Source organism: Culex pipiens, chromosome 2, assembly GCF_016801865.2.
Source record: "Culex pipiens pallens isolate TS chromosome 2, TS_CPP_V2, whole genome shotgun sequence".
NCBI classification, from domain to species: Eukaryota; Metazoa; Arthropoda; class Insecta; order Diptera; family Culicidae; genus Culex; species Culex pipiens.
The window spans coordinates 165,174,678-165,195,389 of NC_068938.1; the positions used below are offsets into that span (position 1 = coordinate 165,174,678).

At 35.1% G+C, this 20,712-nt stretch overlaps 2 protein-coding genes across 3 annotated transcripts in view; both read right to left on the reverse strand.

The window, feature by feature from the left end:
• The window catches only part of LOC120424431 (tyrosine-protein kinase receptor), a 295,519-nt gene that overhangs the window by 42,713 nt on the left and 232,094 nt on the right, over nucleotides 1-20,712 (reverse strand). Inside the window, exon 1 of one of the 2 annotated variants that reach the window (XM_052707113.1) lies at nucleotides 8,634-8,772. The exons of the other annotated variant lie outside the window; for it this stretch is intronic. The gene's annotated coding sequence lies outside the window, so the exon portion shown is untranslated. Of the gene's footprint in view, nucleotides 1-8,633; nucleotides 8,773-20,712 lie in introns of those variants that run through there. 2 annotated transcript variants of the gene reach the window in all.
• LOC120424452 (lactoylglutathione lyase) lies at nucleotides 13,349-20,450 on the reverse strand. Its single transcript, XM_039588584.2, has 5 exons — nucleotides 20,299-20,450; nucleotides 20,110-20,215; nucleotides 14,032-14,168; nucleotides 13,879-13,965; nucleotides 13,349-13,820 (listed from the first exon to the last, which is right to left on the reverse strand). Exons 2-5 carry the CDS (start codon nucleotides 20,179-20,181, stop codon nucleotides 13,577-13,579), a joined length of 540 nt encoding a protein of 179 aa, XP_039444518.1. The 5' UTR covers nucleotides 20,182-20,215; nucleotides 20,299-20,450; the 3' UTR covers nucleotides 13,349-13,576.

Genomic DNA, 20,712 nt, shown 5'->3' on the forward strand with positions numbered 1-20,712 from the left:
GTTTGTGTGCATGGGGTGATTGGTCATAATAATTGAATAATGCCTTCTTGTTTTATCGCGTAATTTTCGTCTCTTTTGTGTCGCTGTTTGTGTGCATGGGGTGATTGGTCATTATAATTGAATAATGCCTTTATAAGTGCAGTGCTTCTGGGGACGCGGAGTCTTGTTTTTTCTCGATAATTTTCGTCTCTTTTGTGTCGCTGTTTGTGTGCATGGGGTGATTGGTCATAATAATTGAATAATGCCTTCTTGTTTTATCGCGTAATTTTCGTCTCTTTTGTGTCGCTGTTTGTGTGCATGGGGTGATTGGTCATTATAATTGAATAATGCCTTTATAAGTGCAGTGCTTCTGGGGACGCGGAGTCTTGTTTTTTCTCGATAATTTTCGTCTCTTTTGTGTCGCTGTTTGTGTGCATGGGGTGATTGGTCATAATAATTGAATAATGCCTTCTTGTTTTATCGCGTAATTTTCGTCTCTTTTGTGTCGCTGTTTGTGTGCATGGGGTGATTGGTCATTATAATTGAATGATGCCTTCATAAGTGCAGTGCTTCTGGGGACGCGCAGTCTTGTTTTTTCTCGATAATTTTCGTCTCTTTTGTGTCGCTGTTTGTGTGCATGGGGTGATTGGTCATAATAATTGAATAATGCCTTCTTGTTTTATCGCGTAATTTTCGTCTCTTTTGTGTCGCTGTTTGTGTGCATGGGGTGATTGGTCATTATAATTGAATGATGCCTTCATAAGTGCAGTGCTTCTGGGGACGCGCAGTCTTGTTTTTTCGCGATAATTTTCGTCTCTTTTGTGTCGCTGTTTGTGTGCATGGGGTGATTGGTCATTATAATTGAATAATGCCTTCATAAGTGCAGTGCTTCTTGGGACGCACAGTCCGGATTTTTCGCGATAATTTTCGTCGTAAATGATCGTTAAAATTTATTCCATCTTTCAGTTTTAGTAATTATTCATCAAACTATCGATTATATGAAGAGTAAAGCGTCATTTATTTTCTATTTTTGAAATTTGCTTGCGTTATCTAAATTGTAAAAACAGTAAAATTATACTGATAAGTCCAGCCCATAGCATTAATGCTCGGCTGGCACGCGTTCGATAAAAATAAACCATTTTAAATAATCAATTATCTATCTTTCCGCAGCCGGCTGCCTAAGATTTAAAAATTTCAACCGATAAACAAAATGCTCATGGTCACATCACTGCCACTCGTGAATCCTGACCTCATACCCATCTACTAACCCCCTCAAAACTCATGTGATACTTTGTCGGAGAAGCAGTCGATTGGGCGGTCTCTATCACTCAAGTATCGGACTAACATTCCCATCCACTTCCCCGTGACCCTACCACTGGTCGTGGCCGGCGCCGGTATTGATCAGCATGAGAGGGGCCTTTGAGAAGTTGCGAAGCGAGGAAAGATAGCACCCACTTATCTTCCACGGCTCGTGGATGTAACTTCTGGAGGTCCTGGTCAATAACGGAGTAGCAACTGCGGGTGGGCACCTATGCTTATGCTTATGCTTATGCTTATGCTTAAATATTAAATGCACCCCATTTTTATTTGTTTAACTTTCTAGTTTTAAATTGTAGTTATTTAGTACTAAGTGAGTGTTCGATACTCATTGAATCGAAATACAAGACCCGCGGTAGGTCATAATTAGGCTTAGTGATTTTTCACGCTCAAAAATTGCAAATTTCACGGGACCCTTTTTTTAAAACACAAAATTTCACGGAAATTTCGCGGACAGTGAAAACTGTAACTGTAACTGTAACTCTGAAAATCTTTTGTTAAAAATACAGAAACTATTTTTCATGTTTCTTTACATATTTTTGTTTCAGGAAACGTAAAAACAAACTTCACTAAATTTGAACGTGACACAATAAAAAACCTTTCCTAATTTCCAAAAAAGTTTCCAAGTGGTTTATTGATGGGCTCAATACATATTTAAAACGAAATTCATTAATTAATAATCGAATTTCATTTTTACTATTCGATTAATATAGCTAAACAGTAACAAAGGGCCTCGTGGCGCGGTGGTTAGCGGCTTCGGCTGCCGATCCCTAAGTTGCTTTGGGGCGCGGGTTCGATTCCCGCCTTATCCTCCTGGCCTTCTATCGGATGGGGAAGTAAAACGTCGGTCCATTTGCGTAAAAGAGGTTTTGAGCAGAAACTTGCAATAGAGACCACAAAAGACCCGGGGGTCGTTAAAGTGGATTGCTTTGCTTTTTTTTCAGCTAAACAATTTTAGCTGCTATGCTTCTATTTTATCTTTTCACATTTTATTGAAATTCATATCAAATATTTTGCGCATTTTGCACAATAAAAATATTTTTTAGGGTTTCCATCTCATTTTTCAAAAAATAAATCAAAAATCAATAGGCAAATATATTTTAACCTTGAACGATATCTTCAAAATGTTATTCAAAATCAGAACAGAAAACAAAAAAAATGGTACTTTTAACTTCCATGGGAACTATCACCCCAAATAATCAAATATCGTGAAAATTAAACAGGACTCAACAAACTCTGAAATGTTCTTAAAAGGTGATTTTAAATATCAAAAATACTATCAATTAAATCTTGAATAAACCAAGCTTGAATGTTTAAATTACTTTTGAAATTATACCATTCAATTAAAAGAGTAGTCAAATTGTTATTACAGCGATTGAAAATATTACAAAATTTAGTTCCTAGGAAAAACTTTTGAGCTATAAACAGCAATCTATTTTCTCAATATTTATCTTTAGTCTACTGGAATTATTTTTTTCTTTCTATATTCTGATTGCTTGCTCCTCCGGTTAACGATGTATTGACTCAGGGAAAGACGACTGTTTCTACTGAATGTTACTTTTACATGAATGTTTGGTTTTAATTGATTTTAAAAAATAAATCAATTCAATTATAAAAAAAAATCTGAGCAATCTTTCATAAACTTCTTGTAATATACCAGTCCAGTCAATTTTAACAGGTTTTGGTTGAAAAAGCCAAAATTTGCAAAATTAATAAATTTTGAGAATAACTGCAATCAAATAATTGATGATTCCGAAAATATTTTTTTACTTTGATTGATTTTTGTCAAGATTATTTAAGTATTCGCAGCATTCACTTCTCAGTAAATGTTGGAACAATTTTATGTTAATGTGTGTTTTGCTAACAATTCTTCAAATTATGAATATCATGATTTTCAATTGAAAACTAATAAAATTTACATAAAAAGTCTTTATAGATGAAATATTTATTATAATGTTATTCCATAGAGTAGATTTCAGAAAATTGATAAATTTCACGGGATTTCACGGAAATCATAAAATTTCACGATTTTCACGCTCTCCGCGAAACCGTGAAAATTCACTAACACTAGTCATTATGGTTGTGAATGGAAATTGCAATTCTGCATAAAACAATTTTTACAAAGGAACTTCTGTTTACTCCAAATGCTAATTTAATTAATCCCCGGCACAAGCCACGATTTCTGCACCATTCCAGCCAGCCTTGCAGACCTCCAAGGATCTCGCGCAGAATACAAACGATCGCGCACATCTCCATCATTCCCGGGGGTGGCCAGGCAGGCGGGCCTCTGACACGAGTTCAAGGAAAGCGCTGCTCCATCCAGACAACAAAATCAGCCTGATGATTTATTGCCTTCTTGCCACACCAAAACCACGGCGATCAAAGCAGCGTTTCTTGGACGACTTTCCGTAGAGTAGATTTTCTGGGGTAGGGTTGAAGAGTTCACGTGAAAGAGCCGCGGCTGTTGTTTGGGGAACGTGCGGTTTTGTCGGCGGCGGTTGAACATGACGGAGTTAATTGAAATTCTTGGAAAGCAGATGGAAATGCCGCTGCTACTAAATCTCATCGCCACTGAGCGTGATTTAAAAAGGCAGATTGTGTACATTTGACTCTAGTTTTTATGACAGCCAGCGGTTTATTGGGGGGTTTATAATGTTTGGTTTAGAAGTGAGCGATAACAAGGTTTCGATCTATTTGGTATAAACAATTTGGGGGATTTGGGAGTCATAAAATTTTCTGTTTTTCTTTCTTTTTAGAGCAAAAAATGGCTTTACTGCTTCAGGAAATGTAATTTACTGGATTTAACATTGATCTCAAGAACTCAAACTCAACCGCGATCAACAACAATCATCACCCATCTTAGCGTTCATTTGCGCGTTATTAAACCAAAACACGCTAAAAACTAAATTGAAAACGCAAAGGAACGTCATGCCGGCTGCTGCAACGCGAATATCCCCATCACAGTCCATCAACACCTGCGATCGTAACTTCAATTTTCACGCCAGTTGCGTTTTTTGCTTCATCATAGAGTGTGTTTGCTGCTCTCACTCTGTCTTTTCCCTCGTTTCTTGCCGTAAATCTGACAGCTTGTAGCCCTATATCGGCATGTACATGTCTTCTCGCGCCACAGAAAACGGGAATAAAAGTGCAATTTCGTGTGACGCGCACGCCACAGGCAACGAGCCAAACCCGTGTGCGCATCAGAACAACTGCATACTGAAAACACACATACACACTTGCGACAGTGGCACATGTCAACTAATGTAGCGTAGCACGTGTACGTGAAGGATTTGGGTAGTTATGTTTACTGGTTTTAGGTTTGAAATTGTGTAAGTATTAACAATTACATTTTGCGTTACAAATTACACTTTTAAAGTTCGAGATGATATTGATTCAATTAGCAGCACCTCATCTAAACTTTGTCCTAAAACGAGCAATTCCGTTTTTTGTGGGAAAAGTCGAATAAAAAAATGGATGATTATTTTAGAGTATAACTATTTTTTTTCTGAGAAGTCCTAAGCAATACCTACAACTTTGCCCAAAACACAAAATTGATCAGAAAATCCGTTCTTAAACTAAATATACAAATTTTTGAATACAGTAGTTGTTCGATAACTGGACGTTGTTTAACTGGACTGCTTTTTAATTGGGCGCTCGATAACTGGGCCGTAGCCCACTTAAGGTGTAACGGGCCATCATTAAATATGGCGAAAAAACATGGAGGAAAAGTTATCCCGTTCCACTTTAATCATGACACTTTCTTGTTCCACCTTATTCCGTAAAAATTGGAGGCACTTTGAGAATATTTAGAATTCTCTGCACTTTTATCTGGTACACTAAAAATAATTCCAATCACTAGACTCTAAACATTCTCGGGAATTCAGATAACTATAAAAATATTCACTAAAAGGCAAAACATTTCATATTCTAGTCCTTTTTTGAGCGATTGGTGCCACTAAAAACGTCTCAAAACGCTCGTTTTATTCTACATACATCAATAAAATTACAATCACAAGACGGCAGATTTCCACCAGAAGTCACAAAACTCGCGATTTTCACAAAAGCTTCCCCCGAAAGTCGCGAGTTGGAAATCTTCGCATGCAAATTTTTGTTTGTTCCGAAACATTCCAACACCAGCAGCAGCTACATTAGTGTTGGTAATCATCGAAACTGATTCCACGCAATGTTGCCAGAAATGGAATCAAACACCTTATTTATAAAAATGCTTGTTTTGCACAACTTTTCAGGTTTCTTGCATACAAATTGAAGATAATCGAATGAATAAATGTTTTACCAACTTGTTTTGTCAATTTATAATAGTGTTCTATCACTTTAAAGCATAACAATTATCATTGATTATTTTCCAAAAATAATTATTTTCCCAAAATAGGATGATCCTATTCAAAACAGAGTGGCCCAAAAATTGCGTTTCTTTAGATTTTTGCAAAAACTTTCATTTTTGTAAAAATCATATCTCCTGGACGGCTGAACTAATTTTAGCTGTCTACGTTGCGAAAGAAATTTGATAAGTAGGACTTCAAATGAAAAATACTAAGACAGTTATAAAACATAACTGAATACACTTACAGCTCAAATTAAAACGTTGTTTGCTGATTTCAAGGTTTTGGGACCAAATAGCTGGATTTTTTTCTGTAATCATTCAGAATGTGTTACGTAACATATAAAAAATGTTTTTTTGGATAAATATACAGTATGTAAAAAAAGTATTTACACCCCTTGGGCACTATGCACATTTTCTGATGAAACATGTAAAAAATTTAAAGTTTTACAGGAACCTAGTACTACGTTTTGTTCAGAAACTCATGCCAAACATTTTGCTACAAAAAGCTCATGAAAAGATGATTTCTATAAACAGTTATATAACAAATACTATTACGAAAATAAAAAAGGTGCAAAAAAAGTTTGTACACCTTTCGAAAAATTAACATAAATAATGTTATTTGTTGACAAATCACCATAAATCCAGTCTCCCAACTCCAAATAGGCGTCCTTGACTGATTAAAAAAAGAATTTGGATTGAATATAAAGTTTACTAACTACTTAGTATAAAAGTTTATATAACTCTGGAAATTCTATATAAAACTTATCTAAACTTAATTTTGCAAACTTTTAATTGAACTAAATGTCAATATATTACCATATAATTGCTAAATAAACATTTTGGAGTGGGTATAACACCGTTTTGGGGGTATTATCGAAATATCGAAAAATTTAAATAACGAGCGATGGTTTAAACATTTTAATGAAAAAAGCGTTTTGAAATGTTTTTTACACCTGTCCAATTGTTTTGCAATCATTAGTTTCCAAAGTATCGAAAAAAAATAGCAAAAAAAAAGTTTTAAGATTGCTTTTAGTTTATTAGAACTCTAACTTCATTAAAATTTTGCTGATCCCTCAAAAAATAATGAAGGAGGGGCAACATAAACTTTGAAAAATATTTGCAACGGCCTTAATTAATGATCCAGAAAAGTCCAATTCACATTTTAATTAAATTATACATCAACAAGAGCTTTTTGCACCAAGATTTAGTATCTTCTTTTACATTCAGAATGTTGCAGGATTGGGTCTGTAGTTTAACAATGTTGCAATTAGAAAACAATTTTAGGAAATTTAGGATTTATGCAAAATTGTTGGTATATTTCTAGTAATTTTAAAGAAATTTTATACATGTTTACAATAAAATGAACTCAAGTAAATTTAGTCATAGTTGTTCAATAAAACTTAAATTTTAGTAACCATATCGACATTTTTGTTACATTTTGGTATTTTTTTATTATATTTTTTGTACATGTTCATTTCTGAAGCCTGTAAAGTTAATTTTTAAAGCCTGTTGAATTATTACCTTTAAAATGTTAAATAACTTTGAAGAGAAGTTTGCTTAGTTTAACTTTCCTGGGCTATAATTTTTTTTAATGTAAGCTTTTGGCTCCCCACTTTTGTGGTCGTGTCGGCATTTTTTAACAATTTAACAATTTGACGTTTCATTGTTTATTTCTTTAATTGAAGTTTCATTGATTCAACTTAAAAATGGCTATTTATTTTTTTCTATGTATTGGACTTAACTTTTTCAATGTCCCTTATTGGCTTTAAATTATTTTTCTTATAAATTTACGATATTATTTATAAGTGTCAAAAATCCCGGGAGTCTCGACCAAATATCCCGGGAAATGTTTCCTGGGATTTCCCGCTCTTCACCCTCTACTGGAAATAGTTGAAAACTGTAAGACTTTTTTTATGAATTAGCCAAAAATATCTCTCTACGCTCTTTCCATCTTAATATTACGGGATTGTCCTTTTTTTTTCTTCCCACACTCGAGGCCCAGTGCCAAAAACAACTTTGATCATTCACTTTCCCACCTCACTACTACCGAAGTTGGTAAGTTGGCGTTTGTTTTGATCAACCTCTCCCAACAAACATCAGCGCCAACGCCGTCGTCGTCACTAAAACCTCTCACTTCCCGAGAAAAACAAATCGCGTAGGACGATTCCCTGACGATCTTCCTAATTTATGAAACTGACCAACCAACCAGCCTCCCAGACAAAACAAGCCAGCGTAATTCGCACGTAAAAAAACAACAACAAAAAACTACGGCGAAACTCGCGCCAAGATCGTCATTAGAGAGTCGACTTAGCCGGCAAGATTGAGATTTATGAAGAAATCTTGATTGTTGTTGTCTTTTCTCCGGATGTCGTGTGTCACATGCACACGCACCAGACAACGAGGACAAGGGGACGAAAACAGATGTCTCGGGACTTGAGAGATCGAGAAGGAGCAGACGCCAGTCCCAGGTTGCTTTTTATTTTGCTTCCAGAAGTTCGCTCACAGACAAACTGACATGAATCTTTCCAAAATCAATTGGATTCATTCTAGACTAGTAGCGCAATCTGTTGTCCACCAATATGTTCAACCTCAAATTTGAGTGTAACAGAATCAAAGTGTAGAGAATTTGAAAGAAATTACCTCCACCTCTGACAGATATGGCACTAACTACGATCTGTCAATATCTTAACTCAAATCGACCGTTATTCCATCTGATTCAAAATTGCGAATTTCACGTCTGTTTGTCTGCACTAACATCGCACGTGATCGTAGCCTGGCGAGCACTGGTACTGGTTCAACTCAATTAACTGTCACGCCAAAAGGTTGTTCTGCCGCTTTTTGCTCTCGAAAACAACAACACTTGTCACTTTTTAACGTATTTTTTGTTGCTTCTCATACTTTAGCAGTTTTTTCCACTTCCGGCTACCCCCCGATCTTGTTTATCTTCTTTTAGCGTGTAACCAATCATCCTTAAATAAAAAAAAACACCAATTACCGCCAATTTGCGTTTTTTTTTCGTCACAGAATTTTCAAATTTCACCAACTCAAATTCGCGACCTTCCACAAGTTCACAAACTCGCACGAAATTCTCACGCACGACTCACGAGCGAGATCGGGAAAAAGTTCTGTCGCCGCGGCGCGATCACGATCCCGACTGTGTGTGTCTCTTGTTGCGCAGGCAAACATCAGTTCGACGCCGCGACAAGGATGACAACCGCGACTAAAATAACTAACTCTGCGAGTCAAAAGAGAGGAAAACCGGTGAAGAGAGAAAAACTGCCAACTACAACCGTTGGAAATGGGTTGTTGGGAAAATGTTTGAAACATTGAGAAAATAAGAAAACTATTTTTAAATAGCTTTTAAATTTTTATTAACTTTCTGATGACGTTCTGAGTTCTTCAATACAAAGTCCAAAGTCACTTTCATGTCCCTTGAAAAACGCTCAAATAAGTCTTTCATATGTCGTCGCAGTTCGGAAGGCACGCCGGCGATTCATTTGTTTTTCATTATGCACGCTGTTGTATTTGCCTAGAGCAAGATAGCACTATGGTTTCTTCGATAAAATACTAAAGCATTTTTCTGAATTTCAGTTCTGTTGTGTTAGTTTTCAAATTAAGGTCGTTCATTTTTAATTTATTTTTAAGTTTATTTCCCTCGACTCTGTCCAATTTCTAGAGGGGAGCATAAAAATTAAATTACATGTCATGGTATTATTATTTAAATGGAAAAAATGTTTAAAAATGATTATCCCCGCAGGAAAATGCATTTCAAATTATTATTAGTTTATAAGATTCCTATTTTGATAAAAAATAAATGCCGTATGATTTTTTTGCCCGTTCAAATACTTTTTCACATTATAAATTTTACATCTAAATTCGTGTTGAATTTCCAAGAATAACAACTTGTTGTTTATAGGATAAAAATATTCGGAGCAAATTATTTCAGTTTCTGGATTTTATAACTATTTAATCACATTAATCATTTGCAGAATGACCTAATTTCGGTTTAAATCACCATAATAATTTCAGATTTTAATTACACGCTAATTTTTTTGAAAATATGTTTGAGCTAGTGATGGGAAAATGATTAATTTGAGCATCGCGAAAATTTTGCATTTTTTAAATGAAACTCATTTCATATATTAGACCAAATTTTCAAAATGTTGAAAATATTTTTTTGATAGAACCAACAGTTTTCGATAAATAAACTGTCATTTCACGATACAGATTTTTATATATTTACGCAGCTCCCAAGTTTGTATTGAGAAACCATGCAAATGGCTTATTTTGACATAGTGAATCGTTGGACTAAGTTTTAACCGAATCAAAAAACATCAAATTTTCGCGAAAAAAATTGCGATGTTCAAATTATTGTACTCAGAATGCGTCCTTTGCTTTTTCCAATTACTTAAAATTTGATAGGAAAATAATTCAAAGGTTTCAATAAATGGTTTAACCCTATCAGTGTGTTTTATATGACCCAAAAATCAAAATTTTCAAAACTGGTCTATATTTTTCGTATGGTCATAACAATCATTTTCCCATCACTAGCTAATACATATTTTCAAAAAAAAAACAGTTCTAAAAGGGTTAAATGCAAACTGTTATAAGCATATAATTAAAATCTGAAATTATTATGGAGATTTAAACCGAAATTTGGTCATTATTCAAATGATTAATGTGATTTAATAGTTATAAAATCCAGAAACTGAAATAATTTGCTCCGAATATTTTTATTCTATAAACAACAAGATGTTATTCTTTCATTTCACTCATTTCATTTTGTTTCACTCATTTCATTTTTTTTAGAAAAAATGATTTTTTTTTTAATTGATGCGATTTGAAATTTTTACAGCAATTTCATATTTTACAAATAATTAAGAAAATAAAAAAACGGGGGATATTTTGGGAATCCAACTTAAAGTGCAAAAGTTAACAGATTTTGAAATTTTTTTTTTAAATAGTTCTAAGGCCGATGCAAATATTTTTGAAAGTTTGTGCCCCCGATTCTGGGCGTAGTCGAAGGGGGTGGGGGGTTAAAAAATAAATAACAAGCCATTTACTCAACATTTGAATGAAAAAAGTGTTTTAAAATGCATTTTTCACTAGTTTTGTTTTGTAATAATTAGTTTTCATAAAATGTAAGATTTGACGAAATACAAAAAGTTTAGCGAAAAAAAAACCTTTTGCACGGTGTGTTTCCTAGAACAAACTTAAGATAAAAAATTCGGCAGGTCTGATATTTGGCACCATGAAAGAAGGGCTCTTTCCCGACATTTTGCGGGGTCCGGCGAAATATTTCGTCGGGGGGTCTAGAGCAACTTTTTTTTTGAAGATTTTTTTTCGATTTTATAGGATTTTTCTTCAGAAAAGTCGATGGAAATCGATGGGTTCATGTTCATATCCATCAAATTTCTTATGAATGTGCCTCAAGAGACTCTAAATTACATATTAAATATGTAATTTAGAGTCTCTTGAAAAAAAAAGTCAAATAAAATGTTTCCAACCCAAATCCAACTCAGTAGGCGGTGTTCATCGTTTGAATGGGAATTAAATCCAGAAATTTTGGAGAAAGTCACTTTTTATTTTACGAAATTGGGTATATCTCTGCTTATATTGAACCAAAATTGATACTTTTTTATGGAAATTGTTCAGAAAACTGTTCTCTACAATGTGATTGATTCGAAAATGTTTTAAAATATTTTAGTGTTGTACGGCAGAGGATTGAAAAAATAATGTTGGGAACCTTTTGAGTAATAAATAGCTTTTAAATGAAATACTCTTAGTTTAGCAATGTTTAAAGCTCGAATTTGTATCCAGCCAATCTGTTGCTGTATTTTTATGACAAATTGTACAAAGAAAAGATTTTTATTCGGTCGTTTTGAGGTTTCCAGCTTGGATGTTGGGGTTATTTCAAAGAAAGCTAGAAATCTGGTAAATTTGGGTTGGAAACTTTTTATTTGAGGTCAAATATGTAATTAAGAGTCTCTTGAGGCACATTCATAAGAAATTTGATGGATATGAACATGAACCCATCGATTTCCATCGACTTTTCTTCAAAAAAAAAGTTGGCAGAAACGTTTAAAAATATGTGTACCAGCCTAACTATAATCTACACACAAAAAATATTGTAAAATTACATCTGGGATTGGTGACAGATTTTGTGTAAAAAAATTGAGCCTTCCTTACTTTTTACAAATAGATCCTTACAAATCTTCGATCTTTTAGAATGGCTGGAAAGGTCTTTCGATTATGAAAACAACGAAAACGGATCCGGATTCTGATAAGTGCATAAATATCACTCAAGTGGCCATAACTTGAACCACGGTTGCCAGATCTTCAATGTTTTGGACTCGTTTGAATGGTCTTTTGATTACCTTACTAACGATGGATCGGATTATGGATCTGTACATATTTTACATACAGATAACCGAAATCTGGTTTCTGCCAAATTTTCAATGTTACCTTTTTATAATTTTTAACAAAATCAAACAATTGAAAAAAATATTGAAATTTATTTCATAACAGTCGGAACTTGCATCTACTACGGTACCGACAGTCAGTCAACTTGAAAAATACAGAATGTGAGTAAGGAAAGAGGCGTGATGGAGACGCGGAATACCTTCGCCTCATCCCAGCCGGAGTAGTATATATATATACAATATATATTCATATATGAATATATATTGCTCAAACCTTCAACCAAAGATATTCCTCTCCGAGCGATGGGTTGCGATCCTATGAACAAAAATATATGCTGAAACACAAACACTCATTCAAAATAAGATCGACTGAAAACCAAAACAAACCGCAATGAAAGTGAGAGAGGATGTGGGTGAAAAGCAATACTCTCCACGAAAGAGAGAGACTTATACTAACCGTAATTTTCTTTGAAAAGAGAGAGAAATGCGCGCGCAATGAGTTTAAATTTCGAAAAGCCGCTCGGTCCAACGATTGGTTAAGCAAAGTTTGATTGAGAATGGAAAATAACTTGATTGATTTTCTAGCAGAGCGTTTGCGTCTTGGTTCGCGCAGTCCGTCAGTTGGGTTGATTTATTCAAATCTAGTTTAACATCTGTCTTGGCAAGGCTGGGACAGAAAATTTGTACTCTCCTTACAGAATCAAAGCTAAACATTAAAATTTCAAATCAAGAGCGTTGTTGTGAATGGTATTTTGGTAATGATAAGTTAATGTATGATTTCTTCAATATTTATGTGATTTGTTATGTCTGTACTCAATAGAACGGTTAGGCTTAACGATTCGATTAAAAATAACCGTTCGAATTGGTTTGATCTAATCGCAACGCTTCGTATGATAGTTTAGACTTTCTTCAAATGTTTTTCAAAATAACATCCATTTAAAAATATTTCCAGAATTTTAAATTTACGACAAGCATTTCCAACAAAGATTACCAATAAAAACAAAAGTTGAGAAAATATCCACATACAATTTTGGAATATTTTTTTATTGTTATAAAACATTTCCAAAAGTTAAATTTAACAACGATCGAATCTATTCATAAAACTTTTAAATGTCTCCTTTCTACAGGCTTCCTGAAAAATATAATGTACTTTTGCTACCGTCATACAGAGGGCCACTTGAAACATTTCATTTCAAGATGCGTTGAAATAATTCACTAAACCATTTTCTATGTTTTGTGTTTTAGTTCATGGACCGAGTGATATTGTTGTTAAAAAAAGGTCGGTAAATCCACATTCTCATCTCCGATTTATTGTCACTGGGACCGTACGTTCGTGAACAAAACAAATCTCAAATAAATATTAGGCAAACACATCTGCATACAAGTACCCTTAAAAACAATCGAAATGGAATCCGAAACTCCAGTTCTGGTTCAACGGAAACAATAAAACCGGTATCTCACAAACATCAATCAGAAATTGCTCTCAAAACCCAAATTTCGATAAGGCACAGAAGATCTACAATCCGGCCACCTTGGTCGCGTTGAAGATCTCGATCCAGTAACCGTCTGGATCCTTGATGAAGGCCAGCCCCTTCATGCGGCCGTCCTCGGGACGCTTGATGTACTCCACGCCGAGCTTATCGAACCGCTCGCAAGCCTTCTCCACATCCGGCACCATGATTCCAATGTGGCCAAAGCCTCGCGGCTCGCTGTTTCCGGTGTGGTACTTTTGGTCCGGATCGGATTCGGTGCCCCAGTTGCTAGAAGCAAAATTGATTATTCGTTTCGTACAATTTTACCCAATTTCAAAATCCTCACTGTGTCAACTCCAGGGTGGCCTTCCGGCTCATGGCCCATGCGGTGCACTGCTTCTTGTCGGTAGGTTGGTTGGTAATGTTCTCGTAGCTGGTAAAAAATTAAACGATTTGCTTATAAGTTATTCAAGCATGTGACCACCTCTCACTGTCTTACCCCATAAAGTACAGCGAAAATTGTGCCTCGGGAAAGTCCAGCTTGCACAGCAGGTTCATTCCCAGCACCTCGTTGTAGAACGGAATGGAGGCGCGAGGGTCCTTGATGCGGTACATGGTTTGCTGGAAAATGAAGTCCTGGAATGGAAGAAGATGAAAAGATATTTGAATAAGAATTCTAACACGAGTTTGATAACCTTTATTATGTAGGTATCGCAAAAACGAGAAAATGACGAAAACGGGAAAAAAATAACTTTTTTCACTAAAACTGGGATTACTTTAAAATTTTAGCGATGACCTATACAGGTTTGGTTACCGAAAGTTGCGTCTTTCAACACGATTTTTTTTCGGTTTATGCTCTTTTCAAATGGAGTTGCTGATAATAGATATTATATGCTTAAAAAATAATTATATTTTGAGTAATTACAAATTAATTGATATTCTTGGTAAAGTATTACTATGACCTATGACTGTTGCCAAAATCGGGAATATTTAAACAATTGTTGCCAAAAACATGACGGCACTGCACAGTGGTGCAGATCGCAAAACTAAGTGGAAAATGGATTTTCCGTAAAATGATGAAGTTTTGGTGTCTTGAGAAGAGTTGTTGCATAAGGGGCAACTTTTGATTTGGTTGGAAATTAGGGTGGTTCACTATTAGGGTAATTTTGAAAATCTAACTTTTCAGGAATATTTTTGGGATTTTTTTTTGTCTTCTAAAAAGTTGTTAGGTATGCAAATCCAAGCAACTTTGTCGAAGACACCAACATTTTATCTCGTAATCTACGCCTTCTACGACAAAATTTATAGAAAGCATCTGAGCAAACCTTCAAAAATCAGTTTTTTGAACGTGGCAATTCAGGGTTAAGTTTTAGACAAACGTAATATTCTGGGCACTTATAGAGCTCTAAAAAACAAACATTTTTGTTTTTTGAAAAGTCAATTTGGACTTAAGGGTCAAAAGTTACAGCGATTTTAAGGTAAAAAAGATGCAAATTTAAAACTTAAATATCTCGAAAAGGCGCAAGCCAAATTTTAAGCGCCAGGTTGCTTTTGAAAGAGGAGATCCAGCACTACAAACGCTGAAAAAATCTCAGTGGTGTTTTTTCTTTAAACTCTAGATATCTTCATTTGACAAAGTCTAATTTTCAAGGGAAAACCTTATGCGGCCACCTAGAGGGTGACGAGCGGGAATTCCCGGGAAAAAAATCCCGGGAAATCGACCATTTTTGGACCTCTCGATTCCCGGGAAATTCGGTCGAGACTCCCGGGAAATTTTAAACTTAAACTATTGTTTGGAACATTGGATGTTTAATGTTCGATGTTCAAGTTCGAATAAACCAGTGTTTCTCTAATCTTTCTATTCATATTTTTTTTAAATTTTAACTTTTCAAAAATTCCAATAACTATAATCGAGAGAAGACAAAAAAAATTTGGACCCCAAAATTTACCTTAAAACATTCTTTGCAGTTACACCCCAGAAATGAAATTTAATGTTTTTTTTTATAAATCCAGTGTTTTTTAATGTCCTATAAGATAGTGGGTTTCATATGTTTATAGGACGTTATAAAAAAACTCTAGAAACATTTTTTTTATTTATTATTTCTAAGAGGTTATAGCTTTTTCAAGATAAGTTCAAATTCCATATCTTTTCTCGAGCATAGCAATGCTTATATATTTTTTTTAATTCTTAGTACCTAAGGTAATTTCGCTGTATCAAGGTAATTTCTTTTTTTTTTGTGTAAAAGGCCATTTTATGTTTCACATCAACCTCAATATTAATTATATTTTGTAAAAAAAAACTCTGGAGCGGTAATCTTTGTAAAGTTAAGGTTCGCCAATTGTAAACACCCCAGTTTTCCTGATAACTGTAAATATGTATATCTTAAATTAAAATTTAAAGTTGACCTTAAAAATGATGAAAAAAGGTTTAAATTGTTGTTTTGAGTCGTTATTTATCATATTGCAAGAATCTCGATACTGGGAAATTATATATTAGCTATGTTTTTACTTCACAAAAATTTAATAATAAGAAGTTCTTGGAACAAGTTTGTACAACATTTAAAAAATCACTCAGTGCGAATTATGATTCGTAAACATTTTAAACTATTAAAGTAAACTATATAGTTCCTCTAAATTATGAGGATACTTAATTTAACGAATGAGTAACGAATTTTATACTTTTCTTTTTAAATTATGCTACTATTGGCATAGTAAAAAAAACTCCCGGGTCCCGGGAATTCCCGGGAAATGGCCAAATTCAACTCTCGATTCCCGGGAAATTGAAAATCTCGAGAATCGTCACCCTCTACGGCCACCCTAACCAATTTCCATTTAAAATTATCATTTAAATCCAAAATATGACCAAAAATCGATTTTTCGACACTTTGGGTCAATTCTGAGGGCAGATTCAGATTCAGCGGGCAAAATAACATCGAAAAACATATGTTGGGTCGCGGACCCTATAATTAGGTATTTTTAGTTACCCCCCGCCGTACGGGGGGGTGAACACGAAGTCTAGTGTCAGAGTGACATTTGTTTGTTATTGTTTACGTTTTGACTTTGTAATGTGATGTTGTGAAATAAACTCTCTTGTGTTTTGACCGCCGTGGAGATTGGATGTCTCCTCGGCAGAAGTAATCAACGTGTGTTTGCTTTATTGTATCGTCCTCCGAATGGTGTATCGTCGTCGTCTTCGCTGTTCTTCGTAGTTGCTGAGGCAACTTGTTTGCTTTCCCGGCCAGCCCGATAGACACAACGTAGGGAGCTAGCTGATCGGGGCGAACAACATATATTTGGACAATTTTCGAAATTCTTTAGGGTGGTCTCATAAGGTTTTCCCTTGAAAATTAGACTTTTTCAAATAAAGATATCTCGAGTTTAAAGAAAAACACCCCTCTTTCGAATCTCCTCTTTCGAATGCAACCTGGCGCTTAAAATTTGGCTTGCGCCTTTTCGAGATATTTAAGTTTTAAATTTGCATCTTTTTTACCTTAAAATCGCTGTAACTTTTGACCCTTAAGTCCAAATTGACTTGTCAAAAAACAAAAATGTTTATTTTTTAAAGCCCAGAATATTACTTTTCTCTAAAACTTAACCCTGAATTGCCACGTTCAAAAAACTGATTTTTGAAGGTTTGCTCAGATGCTTTCTATAAATTTTGTCGTAGAAGGCGTAGATTACGAGATAAAATGTTGGTGTCTTCGACAAAGTTGCTTGGATTGGCAAACCTAACAACTTTTTAGAAGACAAAAAAAATCCCAAAAATATTCCTGAAAAGTTAGATTTTCAAAATCACCCTAATAGTGAACCACCCTAATTTCCAACCAAACCAAAAGTTGCCCCTTTCCATATGCAACAACTCTTCTCAAGACACCAAAGCTCCAAAACTTCATCATTTTACGGAAAATCCATTTTCCACTTAATTTTGCGATCTGGACCACTGTGCACTGTAATCATCGAATTTCTTATAATATACCTCAAAAGACTACACAGTAAAATTTGGAAGGCGTAATTTTGAAAGGTTGAATGTTAACCTTTACCTCTTGATGTAATTTTACCTCAATTTAGACTGAAAAAGTGACATTACATCAGAAAAGTGGTAAAATTACACACTTTTTCTGACATAAAAGATGGGGGTACCAGATGTAATCAATAAGCAGTGAGCAAGCAAGTTTCTATCAAAAGTTTTGCAAAATTAGTTGTTTAAATAGTGAAAAACTGCAAATTGGATGGAGTTAGGAGCGAGTGCTTAACCTGCAAACATACGAAAATTTCCCCTAGCTATCTTTGAAATAACACCAAAATCCAAGCTGGAAATCAATACGTCTGAATAAAAATCTTATTTTTTTAACAATTTTTCATGAAAACACAGCAACAGATTACCCGGACACAAATTTGAGCTTAAAACACGGCTAAACAAACGATTTCATTTGAAAGCTATTTATTACTCAATTGGTTCTCAACATTATTTTTTCAATTCAATTGCCAAACTCGCAAACAAAGCCAAATGTATGCAAGCTGACGTTTCTGCAAACAAAAGCAGGCAAACAAATAAAGCAGGCAAACTGCCAAACTGTCAAAAAGTTTGTCTGTTTGTTTGTTTGTTTGTTTGGTATAGTCTAATAGCTCCTACAGTTCTAAAAATTGAACAATTTTAATTTCTATTTCGCTGGACTTAATTTTGATTTCAAAGAATTTTTAAACCAGTTTAATTAATTGTATAAAAATAATTATTACAGTCCAGAATCGATTATCCTAAGCCTCGATTATCCGAAGGTTTGTATGGGACTCGGATCATCCGAAGGTTTGTATGGGACTTCGGATAATCGAATCATAATAAAAAAAAAAAAAAATGATTGGTGCGCTGGTAGTGGGGACGCGAAGTCGTGATTATTCAGGTTAATATTTGGTGTGTGCTTTTGTATCGCTATTCGTATGGGGTGAGTGCATAATTTGTAAAGGTGCTGTAAAAAATATTCGGAGTGAAAAGTGATTTTTTTGTTGTGTGCCTTTGGTCGTGAATTGTGTGTGTCTTAATTTATTGTTTTGTGATTTTCAAAGCCCTTCCTATATCATCGTTGATCGGAAGGCACGGCGTCGGGTGGATTGTGTTTAAATTTTTCGAGGTTTTATTTATTTGCGGTGAAAAAGCCATTTCTATATAATGATCGAAAGACGCACTGACAATTTGGATTGTCGAGTTAATAGTGGAGCAAAATAACTGTGTGTGAGTGATTTTGTGTGCTAACCAGAAAGACCTTCCCATTGCACCGTCGCTCGGAAGGCTCGCCGACGGGTCTGTTATGAAAGTCCTCCCCATAGCGCCGTAGCTCGAGAGGCATCCAAAAGCCAATACCTTATCCTACTAACCCAAAAAGTATTCCAACCCCGCCATTTTGGTCGCCATTTTGGAAATTTTAAATCACTTTAGAGGGGATTGGGGTCATATTCAAGCTTAACAATCAAAAACAAGACAACGAAAAAAACATTTTTTTTGTGATTCGATTATCCGAAGTGAAATTTTTCCGAGGCCTTTGGATAATCGAGTCTGCACTGTAATTGAAATTTAATTTTATTTTAAACCATTATATTTTAACGCATTTACTATTTAAAATATTCCTTTAATTATGTTGGATCATTTTATTTCTCAAAATCAAACTAAAACTATAACATTATAATAAATTGAAACACCACCATGGCCTTCGTTCATCACAAATAGCAAAATACAATCAGAACGCATCCATTGCATTACTTTGTGTGTGCACCACCAACCAAGTAAACAAACAAGTCCAACCCGACCGCGCGCATCACTTTGTGGTGACAACACCCATTACTCAATAATAGCGACATCTTCGTTGTGTACGGAAGCGAATCAACTATGTGATCATTTACGCACTAACCCACACGATATGTGGGCTTGGTTAGGTAATTGTGAGACCAGAACTAAACAGATGCTAAACATCATCGTCGCAAGTGTGTATGTTTGTGTGCGTTTTCTTTTTTTTGCAATTTAAATTGCCCGACTTTTATCGTCTCTTTTAGATTTTAATGACTTTATATTCCATTTTCGGTTCCAAAGTAGAGTCATAAAAGAACATACACTTTTTAATGACCATATCGCGAGTTCATTACTCTTCTAGCCAGCAGCAGCCATTATCTCGAGTTAGATAGTGACTTGGACAAACACATTGCGTGTAGAATTTGAATTTGTTCACGTCCAGCGGAGATAAGAAACCTGATTCGATTGCTGCACAAGTGCAGAGAAGGTGACTTGAAAGTTTTTTTTTCTGACTTAGCTAGGCAACGTTTAAGTTTAGGTCACAGCCGCTTAAGTCGGTGGTGCGGCGTGGAAAGCTAAATAGCATGACACCATCGGGATTAATTAGGGTAAAGTGTGCTATTTTGTCTTGTTATTTGTAAACTTAGTCCTTTGCAAACTTTTCAAACTTTTGAATGTAAAAAAAGTCTTTCAAACAGCAATTAGTACCAAAATAATACCGTTTACCCTAACAACAATTCAACTGCTCCCCCAAAATAAGTGACCTCGCTACCCTTTCTCCAATAACAATCCCCTTACCTTAGTTTCTGTATCAGGAAGCTTCAACAGCTGCTTGGCCTCCATGTCGGTCAATCCCTGGGCTTCACCCATCCTGGAAATGGCACTTCTACGAAGTAACGAAACACTGTAAAGGTAAAGAAAGTAAATAGCAAATTAAATCCACGTAAAGATAAAAATTTGCAAATAAAAAAAATCTAAAACACTTACCACGAAGTAAGAAAAAAGGCGACCGGTACTCACACGTACCATTCGAGGAATGAAGTAACACACAACAGTCAAACAGATCAGACCGTGATCTGGCGGTGTGGTTGTGGAGAGCTAACCTAATACAGAATAATGCAGTCAGAGTCTGACTGACATGAACACCAAAACCGGGTGCTTTAAATATGTGTGCGCACGTGAGGCAATGCCAGAGAATTAATCGAGCCGGCAATGTGGTGAGTTTTGAGAGTATCAGTGTGGGACCTAGGTGGTGGAATTCGTTGGACGAGGGAACTTTGAAGGTGGAGAGAAATAAAGAGCGGCGCTTCAGTGGTAGAACTTTTTGTGAGTTAAGTTTTTTTTGTCAGGCAATCATAATAAAAAAACAACTGATTTGTTCGAAATTTATACTGATTAATT